At 36.5% G+C, this 25,618-nt stretch overlaps 1 protein-coding gene across 1 annotated transcript in view; it reads left to right on the forward strand.

Moving 5' to 3' along the window:
* The window catches only part of SKAP2 (src kinase associated phosphoprotein 2), a 163,458-nt gene that overhangs the window by 94,162 nt on the left and 43,678 nt on the right, over window positions 1-25,618 (forward strand). Inside the window, exons 7-9 of the mRNA XM_043871888.1 lie at window positions 11,960-12,084; window positions 12,957-13,020; window positions 13,373-13,507. Of these exons, the coding sequence (XP_043727823.1) occupies window positions 11,960-12,084; window positions 12,957-13,020; window positions 13,373-13,507 (324 nt within the window). The remainder of the gene's footprint in view (window positions 1-11,959; window positions 12,085-12,956; window positions 13,021-13,372; window positions 13,508-25,618) is intronic.

Genomic DNA, 25,618 nt, shown 5'->3' on the forward strand with positions numbered 1-25,618 from the left:
TCAACATTCTTCTTTCCTCTGCTAAGTCTTTATTAAGTAGATGATTTTATCAGAAAATTTAGAGTCCATGTTAAATTATGATTATCATAGATAATAAATGTATTGCTGTTATAGAAATGTAATTTTGTACAGTACTGTGAACTTAGATCATGATTTTACTTTTCTGTGAAGAAGTGTTTTCTATTTCATAAGACCAGGAGAAAGAGGTTTCAAATCCTTGTGACTTTGGTTAGTTAGGCTTCTCATTTCTAATTTCTGTAAAAATCAATGAATGCTAATACCTGCTTCCATCACTCATAGTCCTAACTGGTGTATACTAACTGTTAGGTCAAAGATTAGAAAGAGTCTTCCCCAAATCTAATATAATTCCCAAATATAATCCCCAAGACATGTTTATATTTATTTCAATAGCTAATACTCTAAATAAATTCTAGTTATTTGAGGGGAAAGTGATAGTGAAAATCACTCAATCATGTCCAACTCTTTGTGACCCCATGGACTATACAGTCCATGGAATTCTCTAGGCCAGAATACTGGAGTGGGTAGCCTTTCCCTTCTCCAGGGGATATTCCCAACCCGGGGATCAAACCCAGGTTAGTTAAATTCCCATTTCTATTATTATTTTATGAGGCCTGAGGTAATAACATTCTTTTTCATTTGTATTTTAAGTACTTTGTGACCCATCTAGCCACTACCACAGCTTTTTAAAAATTACTATTATCTCATTCCCTTTTTATGTGGATCTATGAAGATTTGGTTTATATTTCCTTAAGCTCTTCCCTGTCTGTCACTATGAAGCCTCCTGTTTCCACTGAGATTTCAGATCTGTTTTTAGTGGTTCGTTGGAATTCTTGGCCACTTCTGGCTTTTAGGGACTTGGGAGGTGGGTATCTATCTTCAGACAGTTTTTAGTTACTTGTTTGACATGATCCTAATTTCTTTAGTGTTGTTTTCATCCCAAGAAAATGTGTATGTCACAAGAAATTTTTATTTTTATATGTGACATCAGATAGCTAATTTGTACATCAGTGTTTACTGTATGTTTGAACCATTAATCTAAACTTTGGAAAGAGCTATTTAGATATATGAGAACTATGATCCTCCAGCTAAGTAGGATTTAGATAAATGGATTACAGAGGTGCAGAGAAGTTGATACCACTTACTGGGTTAAACTGTACTTTGTTACTCTTTGACAGTTATGTGGTTCACATTATCTAACTCACTGTGTGCCAAAAAACATTTGGACCCATCAAGATAATCATGACTTAGAAAGACTAGTTCCAGCCTCTAGGGTGAATAATATTATTATGTTTGTACCCATAAATATTATCTGTATTTATCATTCATGATCATTTGGGGCCTTTATGAGGTATATATATGTATATACATGTTTAAGATACTATATATATATATATAGTTATAAATATAACTTATTTATATTATAAATATAATATAAAACATACTTTATATTATAAATATATATATAAAACATACTTTCGTGTAACATACTTTCTCACTTTGTGAAATCACATCCTTGTTTTCATCTCTTTCCTCTTCATTTGATTGTCATGGCTCAGCTCATTTATCAAGACTCTCAGTGAAAGGAGGGAGTACAAAAGACTGAAAAAAGTGGGTTAGGATGAGATTGACAAGAGCCTTATGAGAATAAGGGCCCTGCTAAGTGTTTTATCTTGAATATGACTTTTAAGCATAGGGCTCTATGACCGGAATTGGTTTTAGTGGGGGGCACTGAACTAGTCGAGGCAAGAGAGGTTATCACAGGCTGCTGAGAGGCACATTGAGGATTTAGTGCAGGTCCCTATCGCTTCAAAGCCATGCTCTTTCCCTTAACTTGGTAGTTACCAGCCCTTCCAACATGCCTGTAAATGATGACTCATTTAGGAACCTGTTACTAACTCATATATTTCTGTTTAACCTCTATGAGATCATGGATCAGTATTATGAACCTATCTCCTCCCACTTTTAAGGGGGTAGTAGTTAGTTTGTACAAAGTATCTCTTTTCTTTCCACCTAAGGGGCTTTGCTGTCTCTGCCCCCATTCCCCAGTTAAAGAAAACCCTAGCCCCATATAGTATGTGGCAGCTGCAGGTAGCCGTGGTTCAAACAGGAGTTATTCTAAATGTTCATCAAAAATTATTTAGTGTGTCAGTGGCTTTAACTTTTTTATTATAGTATCTTTTCAATATAAAATGATCAGGCTTTTAACAGATAATTTAAAATAACAAAGTTTTTATCTTGGCAGGGAAATAAAATTTTCCATTGAAATTGACCTCTCTGCTCTCTTACTTCTCTTAAATATTAACCATTGATAGGAAAAATAGGACATAGCTGTTCAATCAGTGTGAATGACAGTTATAAAGTGTTTTGATGTTGAAATAGCATTGTAGTTCTCTTTTAGTACTTACAAAATATTGCTAGAATGATAATATTATTTGTATAATTGGAAGTTCTGTTGTTTTATAACAACATCTTTAGTAACAGCTGTAAAAGCTTACCTTTCTTCCTGATTCATTTGATAGAGGCCAATTGTTGAGTCAGGGCATTAGCATTTTATAACTATATCATGAATATAAAGCCTTCCTCAGCGATCAATGCAAAGAAATAGAGGAAAACAACAGAATGGGAAAGACTAGAGATCTCTTCAAGAAAATTAGAGATATCAAGGGAACATTTCAGGCAAAGATGGTCTCGATAAAGGACAGAAATGGTATGGACCTAACAGAAGCAGAAGATATTAAGAAGAGGTGGCAAGAATACACAGAAGAACTGTACAAAAAATATCTTCACGACCCAGATAATCACAATGGTGTGATCACTGACCTAGAGCCAGACATCCTGGAATGTGAAGTCAAGTGGGCCTTAGAAAGCATCACTACAAACAAAGCTAGTAGATGTGATGGAATTCCAGTTGAGCTATTTCAAATCCTGAAAGATGATGCTGTGAAAGTGCTGCACTCAATATGCCAGCAAATTTGGAGAACTCAGCAGTGGCCACAGGACTGGAAAAGGTCAGTTTTCATTCCATTCCCTAAGAAAGGCAATCCCAAAGAATGCTCAAACTATCGCACAATTGCACTCATCTCTCAGGCTAGTAAAGTAGTGCTCAAAATTCTCCAAGCCAGGCTTCAGCAATACTTGAACCGAGAACTTCCAGATGTTCAAGCTGGTTTTAGAAAAGGCAGAGGAACCAGAGATCAAATGGCCAATATTCACTGGATCATCGAAAAAGCAAGAGAGTTCCAGAAAAACATCTATTTCTGCTTTATTGACTACACCAAAGCCTTCGACTGTGTGGATCACAATAAACTGTGGAAGATTCTGAAAGAGATGGAAATACCAGACCACCTGACCTGCTTCTTGAGAAACCTGTATGCAGGTCAGGAAGCAACAGTTAGAACTGGACATGGAACAACAGACTGGTTCCAAATAGGAAAAGGAGTACGTCAAGGCTGTATATTGTCACCCTGCTTATTTAACTTCTATGCAGAGTACGTCATGAGAAACGCTGGGCTGGAAGAAGCACAAGCTGAAATCAAGATTGCCGGGAGAAATATCAATAACCTCAGATAAGCAGATGACACCACCCTTATGGCAGAGAGTGAAGAGGAACTAAAAAGCCTCTTGATGAAAGTGAAAGAGGAGAGTGAAAAAGTTGGCTTAAAGCTTAACATTCAGAAAACTAAGATCATGGCATCTGGTCCCATCACCTCATGGGAAATAGATGGGGAGACAGTGGAAACAGTGTCAGACTTTATTTTTTTGGGGTCCAAAATCATGGCAGATGGTGATTGCAGCCATGAAATTAAAAGACGCTTACTCCTTGGAAGGAAAGTTATGACCAACCTAGATAGCATATTAAAAAGCAGAGACATTACTTTGCCAACAAAGGTCCATCTAGTCAAGACTATGGTTTTTCCAGTGGTCATGTATGGATGTGAGAGTTGGACTGTGAAGAAAGCTGAGTGCTGAAAAACTGATGCTTTTGAACTGTGGTATTGGAGAAGACTCTTGAGAGTCCCTTGGACTGCAAGGAGATCCAACCAGTCCATCCTAAAGGAGATCAGTCCTGGGTGTTCATTGGAAGGACTGATGCTGAAGCTGAAACTCCAGTACTTTGGCCACCTCATGCAAAGAGTTGACTCATTGGAAAAGACCCTGATGCTGGGAGGAATTGGGGGCAGGAGGAGGAGGGGACGACAGAGGATGAAATGGCTGGATGGCATCACCGACTCGATGGGCGTGAGTTTGAGTAAACTCTGGGAGTTGGTGATGGACAGGGAGGCCTGGCGTGCTGCAATTCATGGGGTCGCAAAAAGTCGGACACAACTGAGCGACTGAACTGAACTGAATATATATAAAATGTGTAAATCAAATCTTCCATTTAAAAAATTCATATTATAGTGTTGTTTGTATAAGGAAAGATGGTATCTTTGTTGTTCCTTAAGAAATAGAAATAATTTGACCTGATAGAAGTGAAATATTTTTGATATACAATACTAACTTAAAATCTATCAAATAAGTGTTAAATAAAAGACCTTTATTACCCTATAGCAATACAGAGAAGTTAAAATGTACATCTGATATTTAGTAAGACTTCTTCAACATGAGGAAATATTCATGTACAAATTAAGTCTTATTAAAGGTCTGATGATGATGGGTCAGTCTGCAGTAAAATAGGACATCGTTTGATTTAAAATATGTCAATACATCTGTATATCTGGAGGAGGAAATGGCAACCACGGCAGTATTCTTGCCATGATAATATCGTGGACACAGGAACTGCAGTTCATGGGGTCACAAAGAGTTGGACACAAATGAGCATTTGAGCACATTCATCTGTACATAGACTGAAGATAGACGTGAGTGTGGACACGAGGGCTGATGAGCCGGGAAGGGGTGGGACCAAGTTGGTGAATTCCCTAGTCAGGAGTTTGGCCTTTTTTATCTAAGGGACAGTTAATGTTTCTAAGCCTTGCAGGTGAGTAGATGGTATGACAGACTTTGACTGGATGTTAGAAAGATCATGTTGGCAGCTGTCAGAAGAAGGTGAGACTGGTGGCAAGATGTGCTTTGAAGCTGAGAGTGGCTGAGAATCCAGAGAGTTGTTTCCCACTGTAAGTGCATGAAGGAGACACAGGTTATCTCAGGTGTTCTTAGCCATTTTCATGTTGCCTGTGTAGCAGCAGTGTCATTAACTCTCTATCATAGAAGGCTCTAAGAGGATAACATGTTTAGGATATTAAGATATTCCCTATATAACATTTATACCTATATATTATAATAGTCTAATAGACTATAATTATTATCTGAATTTCAGTTGTAGAGGAAAAGTGTTGTATCCGACTCTTTGTGACCCCATGGAGGCCGCCAGGCTCCTCTGTCCATGGGGTTTCCCAGGCAAGGATACTGTAGTGGATTCCCATTTCCTTCACCAAGGGATATTTCTGACCCAGGGATGGAACCCACGTGTCCTCCTTGGTAGGCAGGTTCTTTACCACTGAGCCACCAGGGAAGCCGTAGAGGGAAAGTAGGAATAGCCCCCCCAAAAGTAGAAACATTTAAATTCCAGTCTACAAGAATGCCTGTAATTTATTTATTCTCAATTAACAGCTACCTCATACTGCACTGTTTTTTTAATCAGGTTTATTGCTATGGTTGAAAGTATATGGCTGCATACAAAAACCACTTGATTTTTATGCTTATAATGTACTTTTATTTTAAAGGAAAAAAAAGGTTTTAGACATATCTAAAATTTCCTGCCACCAGACCATATGAGTCAAGCTTATAATTCTAACTAAAGTGCTTCCCTTTGGACCTATACATATTGCCTGTGTTTGTTTTTCAGAGCCATTTGGGGCCCTTAAGTAATAAATATATATGTCATATAGTATTTTTCACTTCAAATAGTATAATTTTGATATTTCTTCATGGTATAACTCATTTATGTGAGCTATGTAAACAGAGAAAATGTTCATGTATCTTTAACTGAGGGCGTAGAACAACTTACTAATCAGTTGGATAAAGTTTAGTGGGTGTAATTCCACAGTATTAAGGGGCACATTTCCCTCTTTCTTACTAGTGAGCATTAATACATATGGAAATAGCATGAGTTATTCAGTAAGAGGGAAAGGGCTTGTTAAACGTAACAAGCAGATATTATCAAAAATTTCTGAACACATGTCATATCTTTCTGTTTGCTAACCATTTGTACCAAAGTAGCATTCTTGGTATGAACAACAGAAACCAACTCTGTTTACACAAGAAAAGAAGTTATTGGGAGAATATCAGCTCTCAGACAGAGTTGATGAGAAGGCTAAACAACAGGGCTCGGAAAAGCAGGCAGGGACTAAATGAGGGGAGGTGGCTGGAATTTCAGCCCAAACCGCACCTCCAGGGACAAGTTGATTGGGACACACTGCTGGCCCGGCCAAGCCAGGACTTGTGATGTTGCTGTTGTACACTGCTGCCAATCGATGAAGGTGCTGCTGATGGAAATAGATTCTGAGCTCCTCCCTGATTCTTTTATTATTCAGTTCAGATTTAGGATCCAGGCTGGCACATCTGCCTGACTGATCTGAAAGAGGGAAAATCTAACCTCCCTCCAGCTTCTATGGTGGAAAGTGGGCTCTGCCCCCTAAAGATCTCAGGACTAAAAATAGGAAAGATACTTAGATGCTGGAGATCCTCAAATGACAAATGCTCACAACTCAGAGGGGTGCTAAATGATGTAGAATTATTTAGTTGCTATATTTATACTGTATTTTAAATGGTAGGAGAGTGGTTGGTGTTTTAAGCATATATTCTAGAGAGCCAGCAAAAAAGAAAAAGCAAGCATATTTGCTAGAAAAATAGGACTGGCTAGCTTTTGGGAGGTGGCAGTGGGGTTGAGGGAGATAACATGCCAACAGTTGAAGAAAAGGGAGAAATTAAGAATGATGCTCACTTTTCTGGTTTGGAGGCATCACTTAATGGAGGTACTGCTTATGGAGTAGGAGGACACAAAAGGAAAGATCACAAGTAAAGCATGAATGAGGATAAGGTGATCCCTGTTGTGGGCACGGTATATACATTGTGCCTATAGGAATTCAAGAGATAAAACACGGATAGTGAGAAGGTGAAGATTTGGATATTCATTTCTGAAGCTGGGCTAAAAATAGAGAATTATGAGTCACAAGCATATTGATAGGAATTTAATCCCTGGGATTGGGTGAGGTTGCCCAGTGAGTACTGTAAAGCAGGAAAAGAACAGAATTTAGAGCATAACCATCATAGCTGTTTGAGAGGGGCAAAGCAAGCTGAGAAAGCTGGGCCCATGTTGCAGGAGGAAATGCAAGCTGTAACACTTATCATATCAACTGAGACTTCATAAATTATATCTCCTCGAACAGTGGTTTTGCAAACACTAACGTGTATCAGAAATCACCTGGGTTATTTGCTAAAAACTCGCTTTCCTGGGCATACCCCCCAGGGAATCTGGTACAGGAGGTGCAGGGGGATAGCCATTTCTAATTTCTACATTTTTAACAGGCATCTGAGATGATTTTATGATAGGGAATTCTTGAAATATATTTTGAGAAACACTTTCGAGGAGACAGTGTGAAATGGTTGAAAAAGCAAGGTTTTGGAATCAGACTTACGTTACAGTCCTGAATTTTACTGCTTTGGTTGTGTGACTGAGAACAAGTTGGTTATTTTAAGGTTTTTTTCCCCCCTTCATCAGTGCTGGGGATATAATAAACACCTTCTCTGTCTTAGAATTTCAAGATATATAGGAGATAAGCTATATTAAATTTCTGGCATATAGAAGGAACTCAGGAAATATGATATGTCTTTTTGGCCCTTAACCACACACCGCCCCCCCCCGCCCCGCCCCCAACCAGAACACAGCTGTAAACCTAAAAGTCAGTGAAGAAGTAGGAGGAAATAGCTATCATTAACGTCATGCATTTTGTATTGTAAGAGATCAGAGCCAACTGCTTTTTTACCTTGAACCTAATGTTTTAGAATTGTTACCAAATTTAGGTAACAGTTTCTCCTGGCAGTCTTCAGTTCTGTATACATTAAATTTGAACAGCATAATACAGGCGAGGTTAAAGTGTGAAACAGAAGCTGAGAGAAATTTAATAGCAGGAGAGACACCTCAAAAATCCTGGGGGCATGAACATATTGTAACATACTATACAAACTAATACTCAAATTAGTATTACTAGATCATCAAGAAAATGTTAAATTATGTTTAACAGAATTGTCATATATTTCAAGATGCTTTCCATTACAAAATCCAACAGTTTATGAAGTTTTGGCACTTTTAAGTGCTAAACTAAAACTTCTGCTAGTTGGGAAGTTTACTTAGGTAAAATGTCTGATTAATCTATTATAGTTATGTATAAATGAGCTTCTAAGCCCTTGCTTCCTATTTGATTGGCATGTAACTATTTTTAAGTTAATAAGTATCTTTGAAACTGTCCCAGAAAGTATTGTGGAACTAGCCTATATGTAAATCGCTGTGGTGCCATATGATGGTAAGGTTTTCTCTTTTTTCTCTGTCTTGAAGAGATTCTAATGTAAATGGAGAAGAGTGGAGTCTTAGCATAGCCATGTCTGCCCACTTTGTGTCTTGAACTTCCTAGCTCATGTTGACTAATTGGAAATATGGCTACTTTATTGTAAAGGATTTGAAAAAGCTGAGAAAGAGTTAAGAATCTTTCTTCATTTTCTGTTATCATGCTCCTGCCCCCCCACTTGGATATTTATATGATTAAGTGAAGTGAAGTTGCTCAGTCATGTCCGACTCTTTGCGACCCCATGGATTGCAGCCTACCATGCTCCTCAGTCCATGGGTTTTTATTTATTTGATTTATATGATTATTTATCCTCAAATCCTCAATAATCAGCTAAGTCTAGGTATTAGTTTCTTATTATTTTTACTTGTTTAAGCAATACTTTTTGTTCTGTAGACTTAAGTCTTTCTTTGATGGAGTGTGATTTTCTTCTGTTATATCTTTGATTATTGGCACTGTTTTATATGCTACCCTTCTTCTGGAACACCCATTATTCTTATGTTGTATTTTTGTCAGTCTTCCATGTTCATCATATTCCCTTTGTTCATCTTTCCCCTTATTCTTTTATCCCCCTACCTACTGAAGAAGTTTTTTAAACATATACCTGATCTTGTTTTTCAACAGTGTTCACAACTTTCAAATTTTTTCACCTTAATACATTATGAATTTGGCTGCTGCATTTTCTATTCCCTTACACAGCATTTTCCCCTTATTTTACCAGCTCCATTCCAATTTCCATGTCTCAGTCATTCCTCTTTTTATCTTATATTACATTATTTCATTTTATTTAGAATCTTTTTTAACTTTATAAAAGATGCAAAGCAATTGTCTAAAGTTTGTTACTGTTTCTCACTTGTGCTTGCTGTCTCCATCTTCAGTGCTGCGTTATGGTTTTGTATTACGTAACATTTTTATAACACCTGTCTTCACTTGTTGATTTTTCCTCTTTTATTTATCCTTGGCCAAGGATATACTATAATAGATATTCTAGTCTCTATAATCCGGATGCTTACCTCTCAACTGGGTTAGTGACTTTTCTCTGGCTCATCTGAGTAGAGGTTGCTCATGGCCTCCTCTTAGACTGGAACAGAACATCTGATACATGGCCCATAGCATATTTTTGGGTGGGGGTTGTCTAAAAACAATCTAGCACAAGAAAGTATCCTGCTCATCACAGCTCTTCCAAACTCGGTCTTTGTAGTGCTGATTTTGCATCTCCAGACATAAACTCCCACTCCATGTGCTTTTCCATCCCCACTCATGTTATATTGCTAAGAGTTTTAGACCCAGGTTGGAGTGGGAAGCCTGGACTTTCGATCAGATGGACTAGGTGAGTAGAGTGATTGAGACTGTGCAGTCCTGGAGCCTCTTTCCTCCAACTGGTACTTGAAAAATCCTATGTTCCCCACAACCTGCCGCCCCTCCCCGCCCCCCCACCCCCCGGGAAGTTTAAGGAAATCTCTCAGAACTGTCTTGCACGTCTTTGATATTTTGCATCCAGCAACTTCCATTTTTTTATAGCAAAAAGTAAATCCTTTTTCACTGCGGTGGATCATTGACTAATATTCCAGGAGCACTTATATTTGTATCTGGTGTGTGGGAAAGTGTTGGGGTGTGTGTTTCAGTGGGAAGGAGGGAAGGTCTGGTACAGTGTTGCCAACTTTTGTCTCACATGCTTATAATGCTCCCTTGCTTGTTTTAAGTGCTCAGTATACATTTGTTGAATGAGTGAATAAATGATTTGTTTTTCTTTGAGAATTTCAGAAGAACCAACAGTACTTAACCAATAATTATTATTTTAATACCCTTTCCCCAATAGTATTTTTCTAGTTAGGCGTTTTGCAAATTATGTTCTGGGAGTACCAGTTCCATAAAATACTCTGTGAAAAAAGGGGTCCATTGATAAATAATTTTGGGAAATGCCACATACTAAATTTTTCTCATAGAAATTTGAACAATATATAAGTATATTAAGGGCCTCAAGAAGGCCTGGACTAACAAAACCTGTATAACTTTGTTTAATTCAGCATTTCCCAAATTTATTGGGTCATAGAAACCTGTTAATATCGAATAAAACATGCTTTGGGAAATGCTTTACTCTGATTTTTATAGTTTTCACCTCATAGAGTTTAATGCAGACTTTTCCTACAAAGCGAACTTCAAATTTTTGAGTTTGAATTGCTTTTCAATTATCTAAAGGGATGTAAATTATGACAAATATGATTAGAATGTCCAGATTTAAGTCAGGAGTTACTAATTTAGATATCTTTGTTTCCTTTGATGTTTTGAACAAAATATGATCTCAGTGACCTTTTGAAAATGCTTCTTACTTCAGGCATTATATTAGTATACTTAAGAAAAGGAGATACATATTTTACTGGTGCCGTAAGCTGAGAGAGCCCTGTACCGTATGATATGAGAGTATTTCTGTATTTCCTCTGAGCTCAGTGAAAGTGACAGTTGTCCTTATTCAGGATTTTAATATTGAATGTTACCCTAGAAAGTAATCCTATAGCAATGCCTCTTTTCTCTCAAAATCATGTAACTGGATAAAGTGGGAAAGGTGACTAATTTTATTTTCAGTTTCAGTATTAAATCCTTTGTTATATTCCTACTTTATTTGTCTTTATAGTAATATCTGGCTAAAACTGAAGTCATCTTTTCTTTTGACTTTTCATCATATGGGATTCAAATATGCTTTACTAGTTTAACTGTTCACTGACTGGTTATGAAACCTACTTTTGTTTTGGTAAGAAATGCTTCTGTACTTGCTTCATCACTCCTCTCCATTCAAATATTTGTTTCCCTCACATCTTTTTATAATTAGTAGTTTTGTTTTGTTTTGCTTTTTAAAATTAGAATTTGATTTGTTCCAAGTTAGGTTTTTTTTCTAAAACAGAAAAGGTGTGTTTTAAAAGCTTTTGGAGGTGGGGGGAATTGGAGGGTGGTGATCAAAAGAGTTAATAGTAAATAAAAGCCCAGCAGGTTTTCAACTAGACAAGTTTTCCCACTGGTGTACTAAATCTGAAAAAGCCATGGATTTATAGTGGGCTTGTCTAGTAAGTTCTGAGTTCCAATCTTGGCTTTTCCCTACATGAAATTGTCATATTTGCTTGCTTCCTTTTGAATAAGACCACTGTCTACAGACATCTTCTTTTGGTTCCCTAAGATGTCCTTTTTAAACTCAACCATTCCAAATACCTCTAAAATTAAAAGCGATAGCTAGAAATGTTACTTAAGCATTATATTATGAAAGCAGTGTGACCACAAATATTCTTTCCAAGAATTTATCAAAAAATCTAAATAAAAGTTAATCAACTAGACATTTATATTTACTATAGTAAATGAGATTCTAACTTTTGTTTCATCTTAAACAGACAAACAGCAGAAAGGTGAATTTGCAATAGACGGCTACAATGTCAGGATGAATAACACTCTTAGGAAGGATGGAAAGAAAGATTGCTGTTTTGAAATCTCTGCTCCTGATAAACGTATCTATCAGGTTGGAGTTTTTATGTTGCCTTGAAATTAAGTTGATAAGACTTCCTGATTTTGTTTTTGAGGACATTAACATTTTGTTAAAACAACTCTTCCTGACATGTTAATAATAATAATAGAACACTGGGTTTTAAACATTAAAGATTCATATAAGAGGAAATAGATTTTTTTAAAAAATTCAGATTAGTTCAAGTGATATCTTGAAAGAGAACAGGAGAATATGTAATTTATCAATTACTTCACATGTTGCATTTTATACCTATTTTAATAGAACTGAGTGATTTTTTAAAAGAATTACATGGCAGAAAGAGTGAAATTATCAAAAGAAAAATATCAGAGTGTTAATGCATATTGTATTGCTTAGAGTTGTGGGAGAAAATGAAGGTAAAGACACGTATCAGCTCTGCAAGTCAAGAGGTATCAGCTAGCATCAATATGGAATGTATGTTTAATAAGTTTTAAATATCTGAGATTGCAGTTGAAAGCCAGTTAATTAAGTTGTCAGTTAGTGTGTTGGAATCTGACAAGAACATTTTTAAGAAAGCTGTACCCAGCAGTCTAAAGAAATTCATGGGTGTCTTCTAATTGTCAAGGGCAAATTTTGTTCATCAGTTCTGTCTTTGACATTGATGAAGAGAAGCAGCTTTTTTTCTTGCACAGCTGCCAGCTGCTGATCAGAGTTTCAAATCCATCATCCTCTGCTTCAATTACATAAATTTGTCAAAATTAACTGTACATTATAAGAAGCATCCTTGCAAGAAAAGTAGTACTAGACATGAAAAGAATTACTAATGGTCTTATAGAAACGAAAAGGAGGCGACATACTTTTCATTACTATGGTGATTTTTTTAATTGTTATTGCTTGTTTTTCCTTAGTTCACAGCAGCTTCTCCCAAAGATGCCGAAGAATGGGTGCAGCAGCTGAAATTTGTGTTACAAGGTAAGAGCAACCCATTGAACAAGGTATCACAGTCTTTGAGTACTGAATAACTGAATAAGTTGGAATTTCATATTCAGAAGCTTATTGACTTCTGTGAGAAATGACCGGCAGGGCATGACTGGTAATACATACCATTCACTTCAGATTAATAAAAGCATCTTTTCTGCAAGTACCATTTAGTAACTTTTAAATTCACATATTTATACATCAAGCAATTTCTAAAATGTTCAAGTTAAGGATGTAACATATAACAATATGGTGACTCTGTAGGGCTGCATTAATTTAGGTAATAAGGTTTGGAAAATCACTTTTGCATTCTTTAACGTTTTACTTCCTGAAACATGTTTTGTAGATATGGGGTCTGATGTTATTCCTGAGGATGATGAGGAGAGAGGAGAGCTGTACGATGATGTCGATCATCCTCTCCCAGGCAGTTCACCAACAAGGAGTCTGCCAAATGATGATGAAATTTATGAAGAACTTCCAGGTATTTATGGTGATTCATTTAAGGATTTTAGGGCTTTAAAAAAAATGCCATATATCATCAAGTTGACAACTTGAGAAGAAAGTGGTGAACTATTAATATTAAAAATGAGGACAAAGAAAATCTTCAAAACTCTATATTACAAAAGGTTCTGCTTGAAGTGTTTCAAGTGAGTGGATGTACACTTATGAAAAGTGAATGGAATGTTAAAATGAAGCAGATACAGTCCTAATCTCATGGGACTTTTGGCTCATTAGCATTGTTTATGCTACATAATTTTTTAATTAAAAAATTGACTTGCCTTACAGTTTTTTCCAGCAACTCACACATCATTTTTTGTTTATACATCTTGGAACTTCCATTAACCAGAAGTTCTATGCATACCCCATATGTCAACAACTTCTGCCTCATGTATTCCTCCTTGCTATAGTGTATTGCATTGTCTTGGAGGAATATTGTTGAACTGTAAACAAAGGCCTTTTGAGGCTTGACGTTTTCTTACTTGATATTTTATCATTCTACATTTTCAGGCATGATTTAGTGTTTATATGCCTCAGTATCTGTTATGTAATATAAGTTTAATTGTCTTAATTTGACTTGCAGTTCTGGCAGCCTCAAACAGAAAGATAGGCATATGGAACTTTAGATACTTAGAGTATGAAAACACTTAGGGAATTATTGCATTACTAATACTCTAGGTTGAAATCAGCTGTTTTCTGGTTATTTAAAAAATCAGCCATTGGAGAATAAAAAGAGATTATAAGCAATATAAGTGATATTTAACTGACATCACATGTAGAAAAGCTATTTTTCTTTAACTCGAACAATTTAACAACAGTATAAACTTTAAAAATACCTAAAATGTTCAAAATTAATATACAAATGTGATTTTCAATAACTAGCACATAGACTTTAGAGTCAAAAGTTTAAGTTCTGCCTATACCATTTTCTAGCTCAGTGACCTTAAAAGTCAGTTTCTTCATCTATAAAATAAGGGTAATTTCATGAGGGGGATGGTGGTAAACGAGGTCATGTATCTAAAAGCTCTCAGCACAGTGCTTGAGTCATAGCATGCCCATAATATATTGTAACATGATCATTATTGTTTTCATTATTATATCTGGTAAATTCTACAAATGCTTATATGGAGTTACAATAATGGTTTTCTGACCAAGTAAGAATTAATTATTGTAATGGGATTATAAATCCAAGATACTACAAAAATTACCAAAATATGCATCTGTGTATTGTCTTTTACTACCTTAGCAGAAGATGATTAGTATAAAAGCATGATTTTGTGGGCAGTGATAATTTATACATTTCTATTATTTTAGTAGAACTACATGGTTATAGCTCCTTCCTTTCTGATTTATCCCAAGGAAATGGCATCTGCCATAGCATCAGCTATCCTCAAGTAGGAGAGAATATTTATTCTCTGACTACTTTTTTTCAGTCACACCATATCACTAATACTGTCATATTAGTCTTTAAAAGGTTCAGAAAAGTGAGTGAGAATGTGTACTGACGTAAAACAGAAGACTTGTACCTTTAAACATGATACTATTGTCATATATACTTCATTCTTTAAAACCCTGCAGTGAGTGGGTCTCATTACAAACGCCACAATGACTGTCAGTTAAGTTCTGGGTTTCTTCAAGTTGATCATCCTCTCCCCACACCTCAAATAAAAAATTGGTCAGGAATAAAGGACATATTTATAGCATTTTCATGCTAAAGATCCCAGGAAGATCACCTGTAAGTAGCTTGAAATCCTAAAAATATGAAACATCTTTTATTTTCCCTCACTGCAGATGGTCTTCATCACATTTTTTTTGTTGGCCTGGGGCCACACAATCATTGGAAATAACAGGTTACTTTTGAAGTAGTCTTACTTCTTGCTGTGGTGCTAGAAGAAATCTAAGCTGCTCTAGGATTCCTCGCCCCTGCCTGGGATCCCAGTGGCTGTACAAAGTGATTGAGTGTGATAGAGACTGCAACTGTACCCCTGGGAAGAAGCTGGGGCAGGCAGCTGTGGAATGTCTAGTTCTTTCTTCCGTAGTGAACCGAGGGCCACCGTAGTGTCCACACAGTTCAAGTTTGTCAGGCTTGAGCCAGCCGCTACAGAGGGAATTCTTTTTTTTTTTTTTTAGTGAAAACCCTAAAGTTGGCTCCTAGAGTTTTCGTTGGATTAAATATCTAAAACTAGGAAGGTAACTTTTTTTTTCCTTTCAAAAATGCTGTCTCTTTCAGGAGAAGAGTTAAGCTAATTACTTTCACTTCTGTGAATTATGAATATAATTTTGAGAGGAGGTTTAAAACAGTGGAAAAGCAGTGAGCATACTTACAAACTGTTAGTATTTTTCCAGCTCTGTACTAAGAGCTGTATATATCTGAAATCTGACTGGTAAATTCCCAGAATTAATTAATACCACCATTTCAATGGGCTTCCCTGATAGCTCAGCTGGTAAAGAATCTGCCCGCAATGCGGGAGACCTGGGTTCAATCTCTGGGTTGGGAAGATCCCCTGGAGAAGGGAAAGGCTACCCACTCCAGCATTCTGGCCTGGAGAATTCCATGGACTATATAGTCCATGGGGTCTCAAAGAGTTGGACACAGCTGAGTGACTTTCACTTTCTTTTCACCATTTCAACACAATTTTCTGTCAATTACATATAGTTGAAATTAATCCTCTTAGTTGAAAGATGAAGCATAAAATATGTTTGGAGAAAAATCTAAGCATTCAATTAAAGCACAGGGTCCTTTGAGAAAGTAAAACTCTTGCTCAAATGTCTTTTTAAAATATGAAATAAACCTGCAGTGTTTAAGTCTCAAGAATCATAATAAGAAACATGTTTAAAAATTGTATTGCAAAATATCCCTTGAAAAATGTTTATAATTTTATGGGAATGTAAATAGTTTCATTGTAATTGTTTTTCAGTTAGAATATTCTAACTTTATTACAGCAGCTTTTGTTTAATTTCTTGTTCATTAAATTTTAACTAACTTCACAAAAAAATAAGAATAAATTTGTAAGCTTTTTCTTGCATTTAGGGTATTTATACATATGTAGACAAGAATTGAGACAATGCCATTTCTGGGGAATATTAAAGACATTTTGCTTTTCTTTAAATATCCTAATGCTTTGACATCGTTTATGTCCTAGTACCTATTAGCATAGGCCAATCATGTTAACTATGTGATGATATTATGATAGCATCTTTGTATTTGCAAAGTTATTATTTGATCAAAGTGTGTTAAACTGTTTCATAACACAGTAATGAGTTCATTTGGCTTAGCACAAATTCCAGAAGTTATTGTTCATTTTTTCATTAGAAATATAGAATGTTTTTGTTTTAATTTGACTCTCGAAAGGGGAAAACAATACTTGGGAAACTCCTGCAGAAATCAGTCCAGCTTGCTCTTCTCTTCTAGTTACCATGTAATCGGATTTTTTTTTCTGTAAACATCAAGACATTCTGCAAAAACAGCACAACAAAAAGACTTTTTAAGATGTAGACTAAATAGAATCACTTAGTAACAAGAATCATAACTGCTGTTAGCCTATTAATCTGTAGATTTCAGGAGAATTGCATTTGAAATTCTTCTGGCAAGTGAACTGGAGGAGAGAGGGTAGCATAAAATAGGAAGATAAATTTCTAATCCCATTAACCTATTTTTTTTTAAAAACTTCATTCATTTTTTAATATTGTAATGATAGATTGAACTATTCCAAGCCAGAAAAGGGTGTTTTTATTCTTTAGTCATTCAATTACATTTTAAATTTATCCAATCCAGCTATCTGCATCTAAAATGGAATATAAAGTGAAATGCAGCTATAAATTTTTCCCCATGAAGCTAATGTATATACATAAAAAAGAAGTGTTTGAGTATTTAAATTTGAAGGAATCGCCAGCAAATGAAGTGAGAGGCAACTTAATCAATTAATTACAACCTATCCCCCCAAATACATTTTAGCTTTCTTTCCTTGTTGAGTAATTATTACTCATATTACCAAGTTAATAAGGTTATAGAGGACCTTAGAGTCTCTGGTATTAACATCATTCCTGATTTCACCAAATAATTTTTTCTTATTCCTTTGGAATGCAATGGAAAGATGCCAGTTGACTTTCATAGAATCACATATATTCAGCATTTTAATATCATTAGTCCAGACAGCCTGCTGGCATTCTTTTTCCTTAAACTATGGTACTGAATTACAAAGTATGGTGATACGATGTCCTGTTATATGGTGTGATAGATAACTAAGGTCAAATTTTAGAGTTGTTTAAGCTCTGAACTCTACTGAGAGGATTATCTGAAGTTATAGAATATAAGCTAAACATCCAGAAATTAAGGTCACTGCACACATCTAATTGTATTTTTATCTTTGCTGAATATAAATGTGACTTTAGGATTCTTCATGTTGCCTATTTCATAATACAGCATGAAGCTTTGGGATATAATTTTGTCTGTCATGTTGCTTTTCTGCTTTGCCGTTGGCATTGCAAACAAATTCTTTTCATTACAAGAGATTCTTTAACACATATTAAAACCCCAAATACCTGTGTGCGTGCAAAACATGTATTTCTAATTGTAGAGAAATAAATTAACCTATTTTTGCAACTTGGCACTTCATCTGTGGTTCTCAACCAGGGGAGACTTTGGCCCCATGGGTGCATTTAATGATTGAATTCCTGGAGGCAGTTTTGGTTGCCACAACTAGGGGTATGTGTGTGTGTGTGTGTGTGTGTGTGTGTGTGTGTGTGTGTGTGTGTGTGTGTGTGTGTGTGTGTGTGTGTGGTGTGTGTGTGTGTGTGTGTGGTGTGTGTGTGTGTGTGTGTGTGTGTTACAGGCATCTAGTGGGCAGGTGCCAGGGATGCTGCTTAACATCCTACAAAGCACAGGACAGCCATCCTCCACAACAAAGAATTATCTGGCCCAAAATGTCAATAGTGCTGAGGTTGAAAAACTCTGTTACAAGGGTATAATAGATGGCTTTTGGTTTATCACCTTTTTTATCTGTGTCTCATGAGTTGTAAAAACCCATCACCCATGCTTCACATGTGTTTATTTTTATGGACAAAACACAGGTTTTCTCATAAAAGTAAAAAAACTAGGATTACATAGAATGGTTCTAGGTTATAAGGAACTGGACTTGTCAACAGTTTTCATCAAGGGACTGAATTGTCTTCAAGACTTTCAGTCTTAGAAAAATGAGAAGACCGTGAAAGATTTAAAAAAAAAAAAAAAGGAAGCATTTTCTCTATTATCATGAACTGCAGTCTGTGATGGGAGAGGCTTTTTTGATATTGTAAATATGTGTCTTTCTTGTATAGACACTTGGCTTATCCTGTTCTGATAGGGTTATTATCATTTGAGCCTGAAGTGAAAGACCTGTGGGCAAAGGATTGCATCTCTTTAAAGGGAGTCAGGCCACCTGGGAGAATGCAGGGCTAAGCAATTCCAAGGCCACCTGGAATTTGACAGGTGGCTTTAAGAGGAGAGGAAGTCTAATAATGGGATTTCTCTCCCTTTTGGGGCCTGGACTTTGAGGAGATTAATGGGCTTGAGATGGCAGGAAGCATGTTCTCTGCTCCTGGAGGTCATCAGGCAGTCACTGAGGAAGACTGCTGGGGGAATCAGGGAGGTGAACTCCCCTGAGGGTGAGTCACACCATGCCGCCTCAGGTGGCTCTTTATTAGTCTCTGCACATTTCCCTTAATTTTTAAATCTTTGCTTACAGACAGTATATGCTCGCTGAAAAAACCTTAAATATTTCTGATGGACATAAAGTTAATAAGTAGAAATCATTCACCTTCTACCCTAAGTACACATTGTTAACAGCTTGATACAAATCTTTTGTCTTTTATTTTTTAGCCCATTTATAAATATACAATGCTTACGCTTTAAAAAAAGAGATCCTCCTTTTTATTTACTTTCTTCTACCTTTTCTTTTAATTGCTTTCCTTTCATTTTCTTCTTGCTTCCTCCTTACCTTCTTCCTTTTCTCATCTTTTTATTTTCCTGCCTTCCCTTTTGGGTTTACATTTTTTTCCTCCTTGCTTTATTTCTTTCATTCCATAAACATCCTTGAGCACCTGTTTTGTGGCAGGTACTGTACCTAGGTCCTCGAAATCCTTATGGATTCTTACACAGGCCTTAAATGGGTGCAGCTATACCTTCCCATTCTAGCCCAAGCCCCTTGACATATGACTATACCCTAATTCCCCATGTTTATTTATATCATATACACACACATTTATATGTATTTCTCCAGGCAAGAATACTGGAGTGGGTTGCCATTCCCTTCAGGCAATCTACCCAACTCAGGGATTGAACCTGGGTCTCCTGCATTGCAGGCAGATTCTTTACCATTTGAATCACCAGGGAAATCCTATGTATGTATACATATATATATTATTCAAGTCTCATGAGTTAGTTGTCTTTGCTTTTCTGATATATGAATCCTGTCTTCCGGCAGTGTCAAAACTATCATGACACCTTCTCTTAAGGCATCCTTCACTTCCCCTCTTCCTCTCCATCCATCTCTTATCTGCTGGCTCCGCTCCTTGCCCCATACACACAGAATATCTTTCTCTGGATCTGTGAAAAGTAAATTGTTGTGGTTGAGCAAGGCCTTTGGAGGACACACATTGATTTGAATCCTGGCTCTGCTTCTTGCTATGAACTTTAGCCAAAATAAAAGTGAACACAGTGGTAAGGTGGAGAGTCCAGGAAACAGCAGTGAACATAGCAATAGGTAAAATGTATCAGTAATGTTAATTAACTATTATTTTTAAATGAGTGTATTTTAATTTAAAAAGAGTTAAAACTAAATTTAGCTTGCAGTTATCTGGGGCAAGATAGAGATGTGAGGTAGTGAAAATGTGCCAGTGTGTTAGTTGCTCAGTCGTGTCTGACTCTTCGAGACCCTATGGACTGTAGGCCACCAGGCTCCTCTGTCCCTGGAATTATCTAGGCAAGTATACTGGAGTGGGTTGCCATTCCCTTCTCCAGGGATCTTCCTGATCCAGGGATCGAACCCGGGTCTCCCACATTGCAGGCAGATTCTTTACCATCTGAGCCACCAGGGGAGTGTTCTTTTATTCAGGAGGAATGAGGAGATAAATACTGAGTAGTGGTAGTCCTTGTTAGGAAGTGTGAGTTAAAATTTCAGAATAAGTGCTAAACAAGTAGGAATACAGTATGCTCTGCTTAGTGCCTCAGTCATGCCTGACTCTGCAGCCCCATGGACATCTTTGCCAGGCTCCTCTGTTTATGGGGATTCTCCAGGCAAGAATACTGGAGTGGGTTGCTTTGCCCTCCTCCAGGAGATCTTTCCAACCCAGGGATTGAACCCAGGTCTCCCGCATTGCAGGTGGATTCTTTACCATCTGAGCCACTAGGGAAGCCCAGGAATACTGGAGTGAGTAGCCTATCCTTTCTCCAGGGGATCTTCCTGACACAGGAATTGAACTGGGGTCTCCTGCATTGCAGGTGGATTCTTTACCAGCTGACCTACCAGGGAAGCCTAGGAATACAATCTTAGGGTTTCCAAAGCAACAGAAGGGAAATAAAAGGTGATTACAGAAAAACATTTTAATTCAGAAGAAGGCAGGAAATAAAGGAGCAAAGAGAAAATATAAAAATAAAATTTGTATATTTTATAAAATATAAAAAGCCGAAATATAAGAATAATCACAACAAAAGCATAGCTTGATTAAACTAATCTATTAAAAGAAATTATCACATCAAATTTTTTTTTTAAAATATAGCAGCATTTTTAGAGAAGATATTCCTGAAACAAACCACATAAAATTTTCAGAGTAAGGGAATGAAAATGAATATACCAGATAATCCTAGTGAAAGAAAGCTACTACAGTAGTGTTAACATCAGATAATATAGAATGTAAGCCATAAAGCAATATTAGGACTGCAAATGTCAGTGTATAACAATAGTAAAAGAAGATAAAGTTTAAATGCATCTCTAACTACATAATTTTGAAATCTATAAATAAAAAGCTGACTTGACAAATCCTAAATGACTGTGGGAGATTTTAACTTACCACTCTTAGAAACTGGTAGACCAAGGAGGCAAAAAGTTAGTAACTATATGGAAGATTTGAATAAAAAAAATATTTTGATTGACTTATCTATCTGCAAAGATATATGTTTTTTTCAGTGCACATAGAATATTCATAGAAATTGACGATAGTATATAAGTCTGTAGTTGAAATCTCAAGAAATTTCAATGAATCTGTATCATATAGACTATGTTCTTTAACTACAATGAAATTTAATTAGACACTGAAAAGATAGTTTAAAATACCCAAGTTCCTGTGTTTGAAGGTGAAAAAATTAATTTCTAAATAGCTCTTGAGTTAAAAGAGAGAATCACAGAGGAAATTACAAAATATATAGTTCAGAAAGAATGAAAATAGTACAGATAAAAACTTGTGGCATAGTGCTTTAAAACATATTTGGAGGGATATGATGAGGAATAAGACAAATGAGAGGGTAAATCCCTAGTGAATTGGAGATGAGAGAACAATTTGAAAAACAAAGAATATAAAATTAATCATTTAAAATTATTAATATTAAAGAAATAAAGGAAGGAATAGAAACTTTAACAAGAGACGACCCTATTAAAAAAGATCAGATTTCTTTTTTAAAGAACCAAATAGAATTACTAGAAATTCTTGATGTTTTAGAATATTTAACAACCAGATTTTCAGACTCATCTATTTATATTTCCATTGCCTAGGGAACTATACACATGTAAGTGTATTTCTCCATGGACAGACATCTGTAGAGACAGTCTGTTGCAGGAGAGCATCAGGCTTCACTGTTTTTGCAGATAGGTCAGCTGGGGAAATCAACTTCCTAAGAGTCCTCAGCTGCTTAGTTTAAAGCAATGATTAATAAGTATGGACAGGATTCAACAAAATGTCAGTGGTAAATATAAGCACTCTTCATATCTGGCCTCACAAGTTCTGCAGTTGAGCAATGCAAGGCCTTTAACAAAGTGGGAGGGTTGAGGCAGGGGGGTGGGGGTGGGGAAATCCAGTCTGAGTTTATTAAGCTCAAGTGAAATTTGACCTTGATTTTGTTTCAAATAAAACAGTCCTCTATAGATTTTTTCCTCCTTTTTAGAACTTCACTAAAATTCTTACCAAGAAATGACCACTCCTTTTACCTATTTATCCATTAACCCATTTATCCCCTATTACAGGAGTTGAGAAAACTTTTCTCATAGATGAATAAGAAAATGCATTTGCAGAGTGGTATTGTGGAGCTCTTGTTGGAACTGGATCCCAAGTCTCCTGCCTCCTAGTCTGGGCCTCTTTCCACATTCCTGATCACAGTTCAAGGAGCCACAGCTTAATTTCTCTTCTCTTTCTCTTCCTGCCAGTGGAGGAGACACATGAGACATGGGTTCAATCCCTGGATCTGGAAGATCCCCTGGAGTAGGAAATGGTAACCTGCTCTAATATTCTTGCCTAGAGAATTCCATGGACAGAGGAGCCTGGTGGGCTACAGTCCATGGGGTCACAAAGAGTCACACAACTGAGGAACTGAGTGCACGTGCCCTGGTCCCTTAACTTAAACAGCTCCCTCAGAGTCACTAATCTCTCCCAGTCATCAATCTCTGTCCTCAAATGCATCACTGGAAATTTTGTTTGACTGGAAACCCCTTTCTTTTGGAAACTGTTTTGTCCTTTGGCCTTTCCCATTCTTTTCTTAAATAATTTCTTGTTATATAAACATAAATAAAATATAATTATATTTTCTTGTTACATATAATATTTATAATTAAGCTTCTTGGCCCTATTTTAGATTTTCTCATTTCCTAATGCTTGCTGATTATTTCAAATTGTTTTCCTGTTTACCCTTTATTTCTTTAATGGAGGAGCTTTTTGTTTCTACCTTATCTTATTTTCTCATTGTAAGTTCTTATTATTATGCATTTAATTAATTGATTGAAGAAATATTTTTTGAAAGCCCAATACATGCTCAATTCTGTTCTGGCTGTTGAGAGTTTAGGCATAAAAAGGACAGACCTGGTTTCTAGTAAGATAATTACAGATGCTACAAAGATAAGTGGATCATGTCAGAAGAGCAGGTATTTAATACTCCGTGGTCAAGGAAGAGGTAACATTTAAGCTGAAAACTCTTGGCTGAAACTGGTAAACGTTAATGCAAAAAGCCGAACGAAGCACCTTCTAGGCACAAGGGACACAGTGCCAAGACCCTGAGCTGGAGAGTGCTGGGACGTTCCGGAACCAGAAAGGAAGGCCATAGGTAGCTATGTGGAGAGAGGTTAGAATGAAATTGGAGAGCTAGGCAAAAGCCAGGTCTCTGGTAAGCAGGACCTCTGCATACCAGAATTGACGTTTCTTGTGATCTTATGTGCACAAATGGCACCTGGAAGATGTGTGCTGAGTTACTCACGTGAGGCTGCAGTGTTTAATTATATGAGGTTGTCCATGTACATCAAATGCCATTTAATGGTCCTGTATGATGAAAAATTTGGATTTGGAAGTTCTTTCTCTCTTCACACTCTCTCCCTGGGCAACTTTATACCTTCAAGTATGACTACACTTATAGGCGTATGGTTGGAGCAAAGTAAAACATCTTCACTCAGTAGCTAGTGATTCTCTCTCCAAAGCCACATTCATCCTCTGCTTTCCACTCAGTCAGGCTTTGATGATTTCTTCCGTACAGTGTTATAAAGCTCTGAAGTGCTCTCCCCACTTCCTGTGAGTGTCTCTCTTTCTCATCAACTAACCCAATAATCGATTCTGTGCCCTGCCAGCAGATTGATCTTCCTAAAACACAGCATAGTCAAATAATCCCTTGCTCAATAACTGTTATGGGTCTCCACTGCCAAGTTTGGTCAGCCCCAGACCCCTTCTCTCATCTGATTCACGTTTACCTTTTCAGTGCTGCTCAGACTCCATATGCTCCAGGCAAACTGAACTCTTAACCATACTTATTAATGCTTTGTGCTTCATCTTAGTGCCTTCATTACCTACATTGCACTCGATGCCTTGTCTAAATCAATATGCTGAGCTAATGAAGTAATTAAAGGACAAAAATAACATATAGACAAAACTTTTGGTTAAGTTTCTCATTTTTCCATTCATAGAGTCCATGATGAACTCTAACATATTTTCTAGTATATTTCGTTATCTACAAGATAAAGAGTGGATAGTGAGATGATGAACACCCCATCCTCAAATATGTGGTGATTTAATCAGAGAAATCGGTATATGAATATTTAACTATAAAAAAAACAAAAAAGCTAAACATATATAAATAGAAAGATCTATCAACATTACCTGTCTGTCCGTCTATCTATCTATATATCTACATCTACCCACCCCATACTCGACCAATCCCAGAGTACAATAGTATTGCTGTATACCTTCGCCATATTTTTCCTAGCCACGCATGTAGAACCTTTGTAGTCCCCCATCAGAAACAATGAAAATATTAATTTGTTAATTCTGTTTATTCCTTACACCATTGTACAGTATTGGTTTATATAGTATTTTCTCTAAACTTGTTTAGGTGAATTATTTGTAGTTATTCCATTAGAAACAATTAAAATACACTTGAAGGTTATGTCTATCAATTGGACACAGTACAGTATTTTTATAAGCATAGAGTGGTATATTACTAAACACAGTATAGTATTATCATGTCCTCCACATTTTTGAGCATTAATACTTTTATCAGGAATATCTCATTTGATATAAGAGACAATGTATATAAAAGAATCCAAAACCTCCTTTTTAAGCTAATTAATACCTTTTTCATTTAATGAAGAAAATATTTTTCAAAAAAACAGATTTCAGAAGTTTCTTAAGTCATATAGTTCTGCTGTTTCAAAATGTTGAATAGCTCTTCACTTCCTGTAGGATAGATAAGGCCCAAGCTCCAGACCTGGACATTCAAAGAAAGGTCTTCTACAGGCTCACTGGAACATTCTAGGTTAGCCTCTATTACACTGCACCAACTCTCCTATTTCAACAGACAACTTACTCTTCATTCTCCCAAACATCTGCTACTTTTCCAGCCTCGTGTTTCTGTTCTTATACTTCATCTGTA

Source organism: Cervus elaphus, chromosome 18 (genome assembly GCF_910594005.1).
Source record: "Cervus elaphus chromosome 18, mCerEla1.1, whole genome shotgun sequence".
Taxonomy (NCBI): Eukaryota; Metazoa; Chordata; class Mammalia; order Artiodactyla; family Cervidae; genus Cervus; species Cervus elaphus.